Consider the following 15,560-nt stretch of genomic DNA (forward strand, 5'->3'; position numbering starts at 1 on the left):
CTATCTATCTCACTCCTTGAAACAAATCCTAAAGGAAGCCAAAAAGAAGTTTATTGAGGAGGAGAGCACCATCTCCTCCCCGTCTACCTGGAAGAGGAGCTACTCGGGGGCTGGCACTGGGCCTCTTCCTGTGCTGGGCTCAGTGGGAACGGATGCCCCCACCTCGTCGTAAGTCCACGGCCCGCGGTAGAGCCCGTCACACCACCTTGTTGACGATGACACCTAGTTCCTCGATCTCACACTGGACTTCATCGCCCTTCTGCAACAGAGTGGGCCGTGAGGCGGTCAGTCCTTTGGTGTGGCACATACGCAGGCCTGGATTTCTCAAGTCTGAGCCCACCCTGCCAGGCCTTCCTTTCCTCGTTTAGCCAACCTACCTTGAGAAAGACAGGAGGTTTTCTGAATACACCAACACCTGGGGGGGTCCCGGTCAGGATGACGTCCCCTGGGAAAAGAGTGACGAACCTAGGGCAAAAGGGCCAGGTGAGACCAGGGGCCGAGGTGGCTACAGCCTGCCATGGAGCGCTCGGTTTAGCCTCCAGGTGGGTGTTGGGGGGCAGGGCTCCATCCCACTTACTGGGAGACCCAGGCTATTAGCTCTTCTGTCTTAAACACCATCTGGTTGGTGCTGCTACTCTGGACCACCTCCCCATTCACTCGGCAGCAGATCTTTAAGTTGTGTGGATCTGAAATGCAAAAACACCACTTTGGGGTTCTCCCTTCTTTCCCTCAAACCCCTCCCAATCAGCTAGAAAATGAAAGCACAAGGAGACCTTGTGACTCGCCAGGTGAGAGGGTTGTGTGCTGGACTCCCTGTGCTTGGTCCTGGCACTCCCTACCCTGGAACTGTGTGTGGACACTGGCCTCCCTCAGGCCTCCCTGTATCCACCACAGAGCAGAGTGCCTGCCAGTGGTCCCTTGGGTGGGTTAAGGAGGGGATGTTCCAGACTCTCAAGGAGCAGAGAAAAATGGCTGTTTCTGCCTTAAGAAACAGATGTCTACCCACAGCAGAGGCTGACTTGGCACAAGCAGGAGTAGTGAAGACTCCTGCACCTGAAGGCTTACCTGTAATACTGTCCCGAGTAGACAGTACTTTTAACTTTTCGGTGTTTTACACATTCACAAACACCCCCCCCCCCCCCAGGGATCACCATTTAACTTCTCTGATGACTGACTGCACGGGGTGGCGTAAGGCTGAACTGCATGGACGTGGCCCTACCCAGATGGCTGTGGTCTGTCCTCTTAAGCACCGTCTCTCTTCCTGGCTCTCACAGGACCTCACTCAGCCACCGTGTAGGCAGGCAGCAGCAGCTACAAGCAGCAAGGGCACAGTGAAGGTGCAGGGGGCTCTGGAACAGCCGTTCTCTGTGATGCTCAAAGGGCAGCTCTGCTGCTTTCCAACTTAAAGACTCTCCCAGATGGTGGCAGCTAGAGGAAGCCTGACCCACCCATCCTGAGAGAACTGCTTCGTTATTCACTTCATGAATGCAGATTCACCACCTCTGCAACTGCAGCTCTCTATGGGGTGAGGGGACAGGGGGAGGCCCAGTGGAGAACTCATGGCCCACGTTGAGAGATTTGCTCTAATATAAGCAATCAACGAAAGGGCAGCCGGGGATAGGGACCCGCGTGGAGCCATGCCCCTCACTCCCACTTCCCGGAAAGCTGCTTTCTCTTCACTGATGTATCTAAGAGCAACAGGAGTCACCCAGTGGGCTGTCAGAGACCTACCTGCTACACTGTCCTTGGTCACCAAGGCAGGGCCCAGGGGGCAGAAGGTGTCAAAGGTTTTTCCCAGCAGCCACTGCTTTCCATTGCGTCTCATTTGCCAGTCACGAGCAGTCACGTCATGTGCCACAGTGAAGCCAGCCACATGGGCCATGGCATCTGTGGCCTATGGGGGGCAGGGGGTTTGGCCAGATTGGAGGTTAAATCATGAGGACACCAACCCCTGTAACAAAGGATCTCAAAGCCTTGGTCCCACGTTAGTGGCCAGAGGTGGTGGATGAGAGGCAAGGCAGGGTCAGGAGCAGGTAGATGCCAACCGCCTCCCAATGCCAGGGACGGATGGCACTGCCCTTTCCACCTCACCTTGATGTGCTTGCCTTTCTTTCCAATGACCACAGCCAGCTCCACCTCCCAGTCCACCTCCTGTAGAGCGGGAAAGGAGCAGTGAGCTGCTGGGCTCTGGGCCCTGCTCCTCTGCCGAGGGGCTACACACTGCCTCAGGGCCAGGGCCTCTTAACAGTGGGGTTGGCTGCCGGCCCCCATTTGTAAGACCTCGAGCCAGAGTGGAGTGAACAGTAGGGGAGGTATCACGTGCAGACCCATCAACTGGGCAGTGGCAGGCAGCACCCCTAGAGGCAGGCAGAGCTCTCCGAGCGACTGCAGAAGAGCAGCCTTTGTCCGGGGAGGGAGTTTAAGAGTCACTCTTGATACTTCCAGAAAAGGATGAATACCAAGTAACAGCAGCTAACCCTACTGTGTGCCAGGCACTACTCTAAATGCTTTAACGCACGAACTCAAATAATAACAAGAAAAAGATCGACATGCCAAAATAAATGTGGGCCAAAGGCTTGAATAAGCAAGTCACAAAAAGAAATACACATGGCCACAAAAAGGAAAACATGCTCAGCCCTTTCCATAAACCACAAAGTGCCCTATAAAATAGATAACAATTTAGTCTTTCAAACTGACTGCTCTTTCTAACAGTGACAACCAGAAACACAAAAAAGAACTGGGTTCCTTGGGGAAATGGCTAATTCCAAGTCTGAGACAGAGTACAAGATGAGCCTGCAATAGCTTGGCCACAGCAAGGAAGTACTCAGAAAGTGATATAGATGGGGGCCATCTTGAAGGCCCTCCCTGGCCAAATTAAGACCCTTTGAGTATCAAAAAGAATGTAAATGATGGACTATGACATATTGAATAAAACTAAAAATCAGGAATTTACAGTGATACTAAAGGGACATGGGTTAAAAAAAAAAAAAAAAGGAGGGAAGCAGTGTTTCTTCAGAGTACCAGCTAATAAAAGTGCACAGACAGAAAAAATCACCTTTTTCTAATGCTTACTGCAATAATGGATTCAGATAAGGATGACCAGATGATCCCTGGATGAAAAATAGTGAGGCAAAAAGATAGTCACATGGTTTCAATGTCTACCCTGCAGATTGTTTACTAATTACCACAGTGAAATGTACCTTTACAATGGAGAGGTCACGTGAGCATCAAGTAAACAGGGATCAAACTTTAGGGCCCGACAAGAGTCTCCCAGTGGGATGCAACACAAGTACACACCTGTTGCTACAGACTGAATGTTTGCGTCCCACCTCCCCCCACCTCCCAATTCATATATTGAAACCTAACCCCCAAGGTGATGCTATTAGGAGGTGAGACCTTTGAGAGGTGATTAGGTCATGAGGGTAGAGCCTCCATGAAGAGGATTAGTGCCCTTACAAAAAGAGATCCCAGAGAGCTCCCTTCTACCACGTGAGGACATAGTGAAGAGACAGTCGTCTATGGACCAGGAAGTGGGCCCTCACCAGGCACCAAATCTGTTGGCACCTTGATCTTGGACTTCCTCGACTCCAGACTGTGAGAATTAAATGCTTGTTTATAAGCCATCCATCCATCCATTCTGTATTTTGTAATAGCAGCCTGAACAGGTTAAGAGACCTATGTAGAACTTGACAAAAATGTTTAACCTGAATCTAATCATGAAGAACCAACCAGACAAATCCAGAGTGTGAGACATGCTATGAGACAACTTGCCTGGTTTCTTCAAAAAGTGTCATTAAAGATAAAAAAGGGCAGGGGGGAAAAATTGCTTGAGATCAGGGGTCGGCAAGCTATGGCCCACAGACCAAATCCTTGCTTGTTTGCTGTCTGTTACTGTAGACAAAATTTTCCTGGAACACAGCCATATTCATTCATTCACGTATCAGCTATGCAGATTTCATATTTCACAATGGCAAAGCTGAACTGTTGCAAAAGAAACTATTTGGCACTCAAAGCCTAATACTAACTGGCCCTTTGAGAAAAAGTCTGCGGATCCCTGTTCTAGATAAAAGGCACTAAAGAGACATAACCAAATACAATGTATGACCTTGACTGATCTTGGACCAAAACCAAAAAACAAACCAGGACCCAAATTAAAAGTCATCTTTGGGGGGGCGATTGGGAATATTCCCAATTGGACTGTATATTAGATATTACTCATGTTAACTTTCTTAGTTGTCATAATGGTATTATGGTCATGGACATTGTCCTTATTCTTAGGAGATGCATGTTGAAGTTTCTATGAGTGAACTGTCTTAATGTCTATAACTTACTTTCAAAGGTTCTTCCCACTCCCCCTCCAAAAAAAGTGTGTGTGTGCCCGTGGGACATGAGGGAAGGAGAGGAAGAGGGACAGGGGGAGGAAGAAGGAGGGAGAGGAAAAGCAAATACGGCAGAATGTTAACAGTGAATCCAGGTGAAGAGTCTGGGTAGTCACTGTACTTTTTTTCAACTTTCCTGTAATTTCCAAAATATTCCTAAACTAAAAATTTGAAAGTATTAGTAAAGGTACATACACTGCTGGTAGACATGTAAATTGCTTTTGCAACTTTTCTTAAGGTCACTTTGGCTGATTTTTGAAACCCTGCCTACACTCTGACATAGACATTCAAATTCTAAGAGTTTGTTCAAAGGAAATAATCACACATTTATGGATGTGCAAAGTCTTTTCTATAAGGAGGTTCACTGCAACACTACTTATAAAAGCTAAAAACTGGAAACAACCTATCTAGCAATATGAGGACTACTGAATAAATTATGGCCATTGATACAATAGAAAACTAAGCAGTAACCTAAAAAATGTCAGGGGAGAATATTTAATGGCATGAAGAATGTTCTTGCTGGAGACTTAACTAAATGGTAGGCATATGTACAGTATAAATAGAAACAGGAACAGAAAAACACTGGGAAGATATACAGCAAAACATAAATGTTGCAAGCCCTGGGCAGTGGGAACATGGGTGACTTTTCTTTACGTTTATCTGTATTTTACTAATTTTCTATAATGCAAGTATATTACTTTTGTAATCAGGAAAAGATATAAATTGACTTCTCCCCCCATCACCCCCAAGAGCAGTCTTATTACTGTATAATCCCCTGGAGTTTCTGTTTAATGCACTAATGAGCAACAGATGGTTCCTTTAGGCTGGAGGCTGAGCACCTGTGTGATGGGCCCCAGTGACTTGGGGGCACAGTGGGGAGGCACCAACCTGACTCTCAGGAGGGAGGACGACCTCGTCGTAGGGCCCCACGATGGAGCTGGAAAACTTGCTGAAGATGATGGGCTCCTTGGGCACAGGCACGTTCTGCTCTTTGCAGTGGTCCACATAGTTCATGCCCACGCACACCACCTTGTCTGGCCGTGTAACTGGAGCCAGGAATGTCACTTCTGACCGTGGTAGGACTGGCAACTGGGCAGCCAGGGCTCTGCAGAGACCAGAGCAGGAGAGAGGGGCACTCTGGGGAGATCCTGCAGCAGCTACAAATGTATTTTCTAGATCAACCATCAGAGTCAGCAGGAAAATCAAGCCCAGTTACTGTCCTTTGATATCAGAGCACTGTTTATATTTATCCAGTGTTGATTTCCTCTCCCCCATTAGGTAATACATGTCCATGTAAAAGAATTCAAAAGGTGCAAATGAGAATAATGGAAAGGTCTCTCTTCTACACCTTCTCCTAGTCACGCTGCTCCAGCCCTGGAGACAACCACTGTGTCCTACGTAGCTCTTCACAGCCATTCTATGTATACTCTTCTCCCATCTTTTTTTTTTTTTTTTCTTGCGGTACGCGGGCCTCTCACTGTTGTGCCCTCTCCCGCTGCGGAGCACAGGCTCCAGACGAGCAGGCTCAGTGGCCATGGCTCACGGGCCCAGCTGCTCCGCGGCACGTGGGATCTTCCCGGACCGGGGCACGAACCCGTGTCCCCTGCATCGGCAGGCGGACTCTTAACCACTGCGCCACCAGGGAAGCCCTCCCATCTTTTTTTATGCAAATGATAGCACAATTATATATACCTTTTAAAAAAATATATATTTTAGAGATCTCACCATAACAGTATACAGCTTCCTCGTTTTCGTATGGCTGCCTATTACTGCACAGTAGAGATACACCCAATTTTCTAATGAGGGACACAGAAGTAGTTTCTCATCTTGCGAGAATATGAAAGTAGGGGAAAAATACTGTTACCAACACTGTATGCTGTCAAACATCTGTATTTTTTGTCAGTTAAATAGGTGAAAATGACACCTCAAAGTGGTTTTTTGTTTTGAGGGGTTTTTTTGCCATACCACGCGGCATGCGGGCTCTTAGTTCCCGACCAGGGATCAAACCCTCGCCCCCTGCAGTGGAAGCGTGGAGTCTTAACCACTGGACCGCCAGGGAAGTCCCCTCAAAGCGGTTTTTAATTTACTGTTCATCAACACCTTTAGACCAGATTCCACAGGACTCCTGGCTTCAGGGAGGCCTCTACCTAATCTAGCCCAAACCCAAGAACCATCTTTAAGAACTCTTTGCAGTCCTCTCTCCTAATGAGCTTTCCAAGATGCCTCTTAGGATCCCAGGTCCCAGCCCCTCAGGCAAGCAGGAACTTAATCTCCCAGGGAAGGCAGTGCGACAAAGTAGAATTCTGGCCCCACCACCAAGCGTGTGGCCTTTGGATGGTCAATCATCCTCCTTGGGCCTCGGTTTCCCCCTCTGTAAACTGAGGATGTTGTCATAAAAGATTTCTAAGGCTCTTCACTAAGAGAACAGGTGAGAAACGAAGGCTGGGGTGCAAAAGAGGAGGTGGGTGGGAGGAGGGAGGGGGAATGGGGCAGCTGCGGCAGGGCACTGCTGGCTGCTGACTTACCTCTTTGCCACTGAGAGAGCGGCCTCTCCCTGTCCCAGGAATTCTATCATCGTCTTGGGCAGTGTGGGGTCAAAGGCACTGAGGTTGATGACACCTCCACCATTCCCTGACTCCAGGCCCAGATGAGGTCCCGTCAGGTGGGGTGCCCGGAACTGCACCAATCTCATGTCTCTGGAGGGTTGAAAGGGCCAACGCTGAGCCTGCAGCAGAGCCGTGAGCCACCTTCTTCTACCAGAGACCAGCATCGGAGCCTATGGAGAAAAAAGTGGGTCCTAGGGGATGGAGACAGTCCGAAGCCATCACTGGGGCTCCCAGAGCTCCTCAAGCTGCAGCCCAAGTCCTCTTGCCCCATGAGCCATTCTTGGCTCACCACATGGGAAGTGGTCCAGGTTTTCACTTATTTCACGTGTTTCAAATGAAACATTTCTAGAGAAGCAACTACTTCATGCCAGCCACTGAGCTAGGCCCCAGGGATTCCAGCCTTCCGTCAACCAGTGCTTTCTGAAAGCTTACACTGTAGCTGGCACCACTGGGGCACCGGGCAGACAATGCAGGTCAGACACACTCAGCCCTGTCATCCTGCCTGCAGGGGAGACTGATGTTAACAACGGATGCCGTTAAGTAGGATTCTGCAATTGGGACTGCTGCTGTGTAGATCAAGGGCCCTGTCTGTTTCTTGAGGAAGTGTGGGCTGGGCTAAGATGAGCAGGGCTGGGAATTAGTTAAGAGTGGGGCCCAGTGTGAGCAAGAGATCACAGGTGAAACTGGCTTCACAGCTGCTACAGGTAGTTTTTTAAATGCCAATTTGATCCTGTTACCCTCCTACTTAAAATGCTTTCCACTGCTCACATGACCAAGCCAGAACCCCCTCCAGGCTGTCGCAGCCTTTTAGAAGCAGCCCCCGGCTGCCTCTCCAGGCACTAATTATTTAGTGGCTCCTGTGCTGGAGTACAGGCTGCCCTAGGAAAGAGGCTGCAGACAGAGGGCAGGGTCTACACCTGACAGGCATCACGGGGCTGTCTCCCCTCTGGGTTCTGGGGCCACAACTGTCTCTTTTGCTGCCGAGTCCATAGTGCCTAGCACTGTGCCTGCCACACAGAAGGCTCTCAGCTACTCTCTGTTCAATGATCAAATGCCAGAGGCAGGGGCTTGACTTTTCACTACTTGGGAAAACTTGGTGATTGTCAGCCTCAGGAGGGGCAGCTGTGCCTTCGCTTCTAATATCACTTAGAAAGTATCAACAAGGCTCAGGTTCCATTTTGAGTTCTAGCCTCCACGCAAAGACAAACCCCATTCTCTTGTTTCTGAGTCTGGCCTCCACCCCAACAGTCCCTTCTCTTCATGGTTCCTTGCCTTTAAAAGTAGGCTTTTAGGGATTCCCTGGTGGCGCAGCGGTTAAGAATCCGCCTGCCAATGCAGGGGACACGGGTTCAAGCCCTGGTCCAGAAAGATCCCACATGCCGCGGAGCAACTAAGCCCGTGCGCCACAACTACTGAGCCTGCGCTCTAGGGCCTGCAGGCCACAACTACTGAGCCCACGTACCACAACTACTGAAGCCCGCGCGGCTAGAGACAGTGCTCTGCAACGAGAAGCCACCGCAACGAGAAGCCCGCGCACCGCAACGAAGAGTAGCCCCCGCTCGCCACAAATAGAGAAAGCCCGCGTGCAGCAACGAAGACCCAGTGCAGCCAAAAATAAATAAACAAAATAAAAAATAAAAGTAGCCCTTTATGCTCAAGCACGTGGAGGTCATCCCAGACTCCTGGCTCTCTGATGATTCCATCTACCTTGTTCAGTTAAACACTCATTAGATCCAGGTCAATGATCTGATCACTGTGCTGGCCGATGAGTTTAACCAGAAAACCAGGAGTTCTGAACCCCCCACCCTCCTGTCTTACACAAGCACCAACCATGCCACTGTCAGGGGCTGTTCAAGCTAAAATGTATGCACTCATATACTCCACACACTAAGATTATTATCCCACTGCATGCCAGGTGTTACTTTGTTTTACCTACAATGGCTGATTTAATTCTCTTGACAGCTGTGGACGGTAGGGGCTGTTGGTCCCATTTCACAGATGAAAAAACTAAGGCTCGAAGAGGATAAGGGATTTGCCCAAGTTCCCAAGGACAGGAAAGAACTGGGACTTGAATCCAAGTCCAGGTGAGGAGTTGGACACTTCAGCCCAGAGGTGGTGGTGAGAAGTAGGAACCTCCAACAGGAAATCTTCTGGAGGCCCAGCAACACCCTGCATGCCCCAGGGGAAACTGGATCTCCTGCTGGCTACTGCCTCAGGGATAAGGCTGGTCACCTGCTCTCCCAGATAACCACAGGCCCCACTGACTGCCCTTCCCACATGACAGGCCCTTGCAGGTTCTCATTCCGCCCTCCAGCAATCCCCTCAGGCTGAGCGCCTCATTTTACAGAAGGGGCACTGAGGCTGAAGGAGGTGAAGTCACCTGCTGAGGTACCTGAAAGTGGTCCCGCTGCTCCTGCGGGAACCACTGTGCCGCAGAGCCTGAGCTCAATCCAACTCTGGAAAAGGGTCCGTAAGCAAAGAGGCAGGGACATGGAGCGGCAACGGCGCAAGCGAGACAAAGGTTTGCACCTGGGACCGCGTCCCACCATCCACTCGCCTGGGCCCCTGTGCCAGTCCCCCACTTCCCCTGTATGGCCAGCTCCATCCCCTGCACTCAGTGGGCGCCCAAGAGGGCCCGCCAGCCCAGTCCGTGTGGTCGGAGCGGCCGGGCACCAGAGTCCAGTCCTGCCCTCAGCCGGAGGCCCGGTGCACCCCGCGGTCTGGCCTAAACCTAACCTACCTGGTGCCCTGTGCTGCCGGGATAGGACTCGCGGGCCGGAGGCCAAGGTCACCAGGCGCCTGAGCACAGGTACTACGTCCCAGAGACCACAACCTGCCGCTAGTTCTAACGCTGCGGCACTGGTCGCCGCGCGGCTCCTCTAAATAAGGCGTCAGCAGAGGCGGGCGCTCCCTTGTGACGTCACGGGACAACGGCCAATGGCAGGGCGTCTAGTTCGGTGCCGGAAGCCAAGTCGCATAGGGGGCGGGCCCAGCGCCCGAGGGAGGGTAGTCTCTCTGGCGTTCCAGCAGGCCTGTGGGTGCGGACCTGAAGCCGGCGAAGCCAGCCGGATGCCCCGGACGCCGCATGCCCGAAGGCACTCGCTTTCGGGGCGGTGTGCGCTTGCATGAACCCGAAAGGGGGTGCTTCTTGACATTTTGCGCCCTGGGCGCCTCGCTGGCCTCGCCCGCGTCGGGCCCAGCATCTGGGCCAGGCCCTGCTCTGATGGTTGAGCGAAATGCGTGGAGACCAAATTCTGGCGCGCTGGTTGACAAAGCCAGCCCTTTTTGTCTACTGATTGTGTCATATCAGAGAAGAGAGGAGTGATGATTGCACCGATTTTACATATGGGGAACCTGCGGCCGGAAGTATTTTCCTTAAGACGGCATTCTTAAGCAAAATTACAGCCTTTTACAGCCCTGTCTTGTTACGCACTTACATGGACTGTGCGCAGGGTAGTAGGAGGCATAACCTCCATCGTTAGAAAACAGGCATTCTAGTGGAGAGGTGGTTTAATTAAACAGTCACAATCCAGCTCTCCAGGCATAAAGACATACGAGGGGCCCTGGGCAAGAAGCCCAAGACTTAATCAAGGAGCAGATCATCAAGGGCTTTATTTGCCCCAGAAAGGAGTTTGAGCCTTATCTAAGCACACAGGAGGCCACTGGAAGGTCCTCACTGGGCGGGGTTGTGGGGTGCTGTGGTCAGACTTGCACTTGAGAAGTTTTGCTCAAGGAAAGGTGTCTGGGTTAAGAGAGGTGCAGCTGAGAGCAGTGGTGGTTTGGTGTGCGGCAGAGATGGTGAAAGTCCAGAGATGTTTAGAAGGCAGAACTGATGGCCCTCAGTGATGACAGGAGGTGGGAGTAAGGTGGAAGGAGGTGCAAGGCCGACTTGTAGGTCTCTGGCCTGGTAGATGGCAGTGCCATTCATGGAGACGGGTTCTGGAGAGGCAGCAAGTCTGGGGGGAGGATGGTGAGCTTAGTGTTGGATGGGTTGTATTTAGTGTGCCCATGGGACGCTCAAGGGGACTCTGCAGGGTGGGCCATTGGAGACACACATCTGGAGCTTCCGCTCTTGTCTGGCTTGAAGATAGAGGTCAGCATAGAGACATAAATGGAACCCGGGGTGTGAGCGTCATCGAGGGAACGTGCTAAAGAGAGCCTGGCGTAGTACTAGGCAGGAGACCTGGGCAGAAAGGGAACACAGATCTGCAGATGTTCCCCCTCGAGTATTCAGCAGAGTGGTGAGCAGTGCATGCCTGTGAGGCAACGACCTGAGACCAGGGAAAGATTCATCAGAAAGAATTGGAACAGTGTTAAGAGATTGACAGGGCCAGGAACAGTGCCTCTTCCCACTAGTCTGACTGGAAAGACACAGAATTCACGGAATATCAAGTAGAGTACTCATAAAGATCTTGCCTCCGTAATGGGGAATAATGAACCCAGACTAAACAGTGCTCCAGTCCTGCCTGACAAATCGTAAAATCAAGACACAAAAGGATCAAACTTGTCTCCAAGTAACTTAAGTACATCACAGACCAAGCTCAATCATGTTTATAGAAAATTTAAAAAATATACCTAGCATCCAACAATGTAAACTTCACGAGATCTGACATCTAATCAAAGATTACCCAGCTTGGGCTTCCCTGGTGGCGCAGTGGTTGAGAGTCTGCCTGCCTATGCAGGGGACACGAGTTCGTGCCTGGGTCCAGGAAGATCCCACATGCCGCGGAGCGGCTGGGCCCGTGAGCCATGGCTGCTGACCCTGCACATCCTGCGCGTCCGGAGCCTGTGCTCCGCAACGGGAAAGGCCACAACAGTGAAAGGCCTGCGTACCACAAAAAAAAAAAAAAAAAAAAAGATTACCCAGCTTGGAAAGAAGCAGGAAAACATGACTCAGAATAGTAAAGCAATTTAATCCAACTCAAAACTGACAGATGTTAGGATTAACCGACAAGGACATTATAACAGTTTTTTATAACTGTACTCTGTGTGTTCAAATGTTAAGTAGAGGGACTTCCCCGGTGGTCCAGTGGTTAAAACTCCATGCTCCCAATGCAGGGGACCCAGGTTCGATCCCTGGTCAGGGAACTAGATCCCGCATGCCGCAACTAAGAGCCCACATGCCGCAACTAAAGATCCTGCATGCCATAACAAAGATCCTGCACGTGCAAATAAGACCCGGCGCAGCCAAAATAAATATTTAAAAAAAAAAGAGACAGGGGAGTTAAAAAAAAAAAAAAAGATCCAAACCAAACTTCTATTGATGTAAACTGCAATATCCGAGATGAAAAATACACTAGATGGATTAATGGTAGATTCAACACTGCAGAAGAAAAGGTTAGTGAATTTGGAAACATAGCTCTAGCTTTGGGGCTGGCACCTCTATCTTCCGATAATTTGCTGAAATGACCAACACAAAAGGAAAGAGGAGAGGCTCCCAATAGATAAATGTTCTCTAGGCCTTTTAGAAGACATGGAGTTGTTCCTTTGGCCACATACATGTGAATCTACAAGAAAGGTGATGTTGACAACAAGGGGATTGGCACTACTCAAAAAGAAAAGCCCACCGCTGTTCCCACGGCAAAACTGGAAGAGTCTATGGTGTGTTCCCAACATGCTGCCAGCATTGTTGCAAACAAACAAGGGCAAGAGTCTTGCCAAGGAAATTAATGTACATATTGAGCATGTTAAGCACTCTAGGAGCTGAGATAGCTTCCTGAAACATGTGAAGGAAAATGATCAGAAAAAAGAAGGCAGCCAGAGCAAAAGGTACTTGGGCTCAACTGAAACCCAGGCGGCTCCACCTGGAGAAATGCAGGCATTGGTTCTGCACCTGTGAGAACCGTGGAAAGGAGCCTGAGCTGTTGGAACCCATTCCCTATAAATTCTTGGCATAATAGGTATTAAAAAAAAAAAAAAAAAGATTTCCGGACTGTAAAAATGTTTCTCTTAATTGAGAAGTGTGGTGTCTCCTCCCCCAAAGAAGTGTTTCCAGCAAACTTTTTTCTTAAAAAAGGGAAAACATAGCACTAGGAAGTATTCCAAGTGAAATCGAGTACCATATGATTTAAACATGCTGAAAAGACCATCAGTGAGCTGTGGGGAAAATCCAAACCACTTAATACATGTGTAATTATATTCCTAAAGTAGAGGAGAGGGAAGGGGAAACAGAAAAAAAATATATTTGAAGAAATAATGGCCAAGACTTTTCTAAACTTGATGAAAACTATAAACCCACTATCCAAGAATCTCAGTAACCCCCAAGCACAAAACACATGAGGAAAACTACACCATGGCATAGCATAATCAAGGTGTTCAATACTAGTGATGAAAAGGGAAAATCTTAAAATCAGCCAGAGGACGTCTGTATCCAGAATAATGGAGAAACACTTGTTCCTATTCCTCCTGCTAAGTACAGCTAAAAGCCTGTACGAGGCAAACATAAGACTCTGAAAAGGAGATGAGAAGGCAGACTGGCCTGGGGTCTGCACACCAGTGAGATGGTGCAGCAGTGAGTTCTCTGGGTTCTTTTTTCTCATGTACCCAGACTTGGTCCTGAGGAAGCTGGCAGCCTGGAAATGCCAGTGGGTGCAGACACAAAAAGCCCCAAGAAAATCCTGCTCTTGAGTCAAAGGACCAGGAAAGGGACCGCCTAGCAAAACAGAAAATTTAGACAATAACTGCTGTACTCCAGCCAGACGACGCAGAAAAAAACTGTGGTCCCATGCCCACCAACAAGGCAGAGTAGGGAGCCTAGATTTTCACCCTTGCCAGGCTGTAATGAAGTGCCTCAACCCTTCCCCCATGTCAGAGTGGTGAGCGGGGTGGATCAGAGAAGGGAAAGTGGGGAGCCTGAACCGTCCTCCCTGCTGGGCAGTAGCAAGGTCACCCTCCACAGTGGGAGCCATGTGGGGAGCTGAAGCTCCCACCCTGCTGGGCAGTAACAAGGATCCTCTCCTCCCTGGGTGTCATGGAGGCTGACTTAATGAAAAGGAAAAGTAGCATATCAAAATTTGTGGGGCACAGCTAAGACAGCACTCAGAAGGAAATGTATAGCTCCAAATTCTTATTTTAGAAAAGAGGAAAATTCTCAAATCAATAAGCTTAGCTCCTCCTAGCTCCTAGAAAAAGAAGAGCAAAATAAACCCAAAGCAAGCAGAAAGAAGGAAATAATGAAGAGCAAAAAAAATCGATGTAATAGAAACCAGAAATATAGTGGAGGAAATCAATGAAACACAAAGATGTTTCTCTGAAACGATCAATGAAATGACAAACTTCTACCAAGAATGACAAAGGAAAAAAGAAGAAAACACAAATTACCAATATCAGGAATGAAACAGGTGATATCACTATAGACCCTGAAGTCATCAAAAAGATACTAAGAGGCCACTATAAACAAGTATACACACATAAATTTGACAACCTCAGTGAAATTGACCAATTCCTTGAAATACAGACTATCACAATTTACCCAATATGAAATAGATTATTTGAATAACACTATATCTATTAAGGAAATTTCAACTGTAGTTTAAAAACTCCTGAAAAAGAACTATCCAGTCCCAGATGATTTCACTGGAGAATCCTACCAAATATTTAAAGAATAAACACCAATTTCTACATAATCTATTCCAGAAAATAGAAGAGGTAGGAACAATGCTTTAATACATTTTATGAAGCTGGTATTACCCTGGTAACAAAAAACAAAGACAGTATTTAAAAAAAGACAACTACAGACCAATATCTCTCATAGATTCAAAACAAAGCATTAGCAAATATAATTCAGCAATATATAAAAATAATTCTCTACCATGACTAAGTGGGCTTTATTCCAAGAATGCAAGGCTAGTTCAATAATCTTGGTGAAAGTTTCATAGACGTTCACCAAAAACATAATATAAGAAAAAGATCGATGAAGTAGACTTAATCAAAATTAAAAGCTTCTGCTCTGCAAAAGGATGCTGAGAGTATGAAAGAACAAGCAACAAACTGGGAGAAAGGATTTGCAAACTACGTATCTGACAAAGAACTCATATCTAGGATATTATAAAGAACCATCAAAAATCAGCAGAGGAGCTTCCCTGGTGGCACAGTGGTTGAGAGTCCGCCTGCCGATGCAGGGGACGCGGGTTCGTGCCCCGGTCCGGGAAGATCCCACATGCCGTGGAGCGGCTGGGCCAGTGAGCCATGGCCGCTGAGCCTGCGTGTTCGGAGCCTGTGCTCCGCACGGGAGAGGCCACAACAGTGAGAGGCCCGCATACCGCAAAAAAAAAAAAAAAAAAAAATTCTGGATGTTTCTGTGAGGGTGGTTTTTGGATGAAATTGACATTTAAATCAGTGGACCCTGAGCGAAGCACATTGCCCTCCATAATGTGGGTGGGCCTTGCCCAATCAGTTGAATGCCTTAATAGAACAAAGACTGACCTCCCCCAGGCAAAAAGGAATTTTGTTGGCAGATGGCCTTTCAACTCGAGCTGCAACTCTTCCCAGAATCTCCAGCCTGCTAACCTACCCCATTAGAGTTTGGACATTTAAAGCCTTCACTATCACATAAGCCAATTTCTTAAATTTATCT

The 15,560-nt window shown here is 48.7% G+C and overlaps 1 protein-coding gene across 6 annotated transcripts; it reads right to left on the reverse strand.

Moving 5' to 3' along the window:
* Positions 1-29: 29 nt before the first annotated feature.
* Positions 30-9,885, reverse strand: LOC101270556 (fumarylacetoacetate hydrolase domain-containing protein 2A). Of its 6 annotated transcripts, none has more exons than XM_033401907.2 (9): positions 9,726-9,885; positions 6,905-7,155; positions 6,105-6,175; positions 5,268-5,536; positions 2,092-2,151; positions 1,732-1,894; positions 578-686; positions 378-465; positions 30-259 (listed from the first exon to the last, which is right to left on the reverse strand). In XM_033401907.2, exons 2-9 carry the CDS (start codon positions 7,147-7,149, stop codon positions 197-199), a joined length of 1,068 nt encoding a protein of 355 aa, XP_033257798.1. In that variant the 5' UTR covers positions 7,150-7,155; positions 9,726-9,885; the 3' UTR covers positions 30-196. The 6 variants fall into 6 exon arrangements, 4 of the variants coding, with proteins under 4 accessions (XP_033257798.1, XP_033257795.2, XP_033257797.1 ...); XM_033401904.2 differs by lacking the exon at positions 9,726-9,885 and adding an exon at positions 9,378-9,678; XR_004475679.2 differs by lacking the exons at positions 578-686; positions 9,726-9,885 and adding an exon at positions 9,378-9,690.
* Between the last annotated feature and the right edge of the window lie 5,675 nt (positions 9,886-15,560).

The sequence above is a fragment of the Orcinus orca genome, chromosome 13, assembly GCF_937001465.1.
Source record: "Orcinus orca chromosome 13, mOrcOrc1.1, whole genome shotgun sequence".
Classification (NCBI taxonomy): domain Eukaryota; kingdom Metazoa; phylum Chordata; class Mammalia; order Artiodactyla; family Delphinidae; genus Orcinus; species Orcinus orca.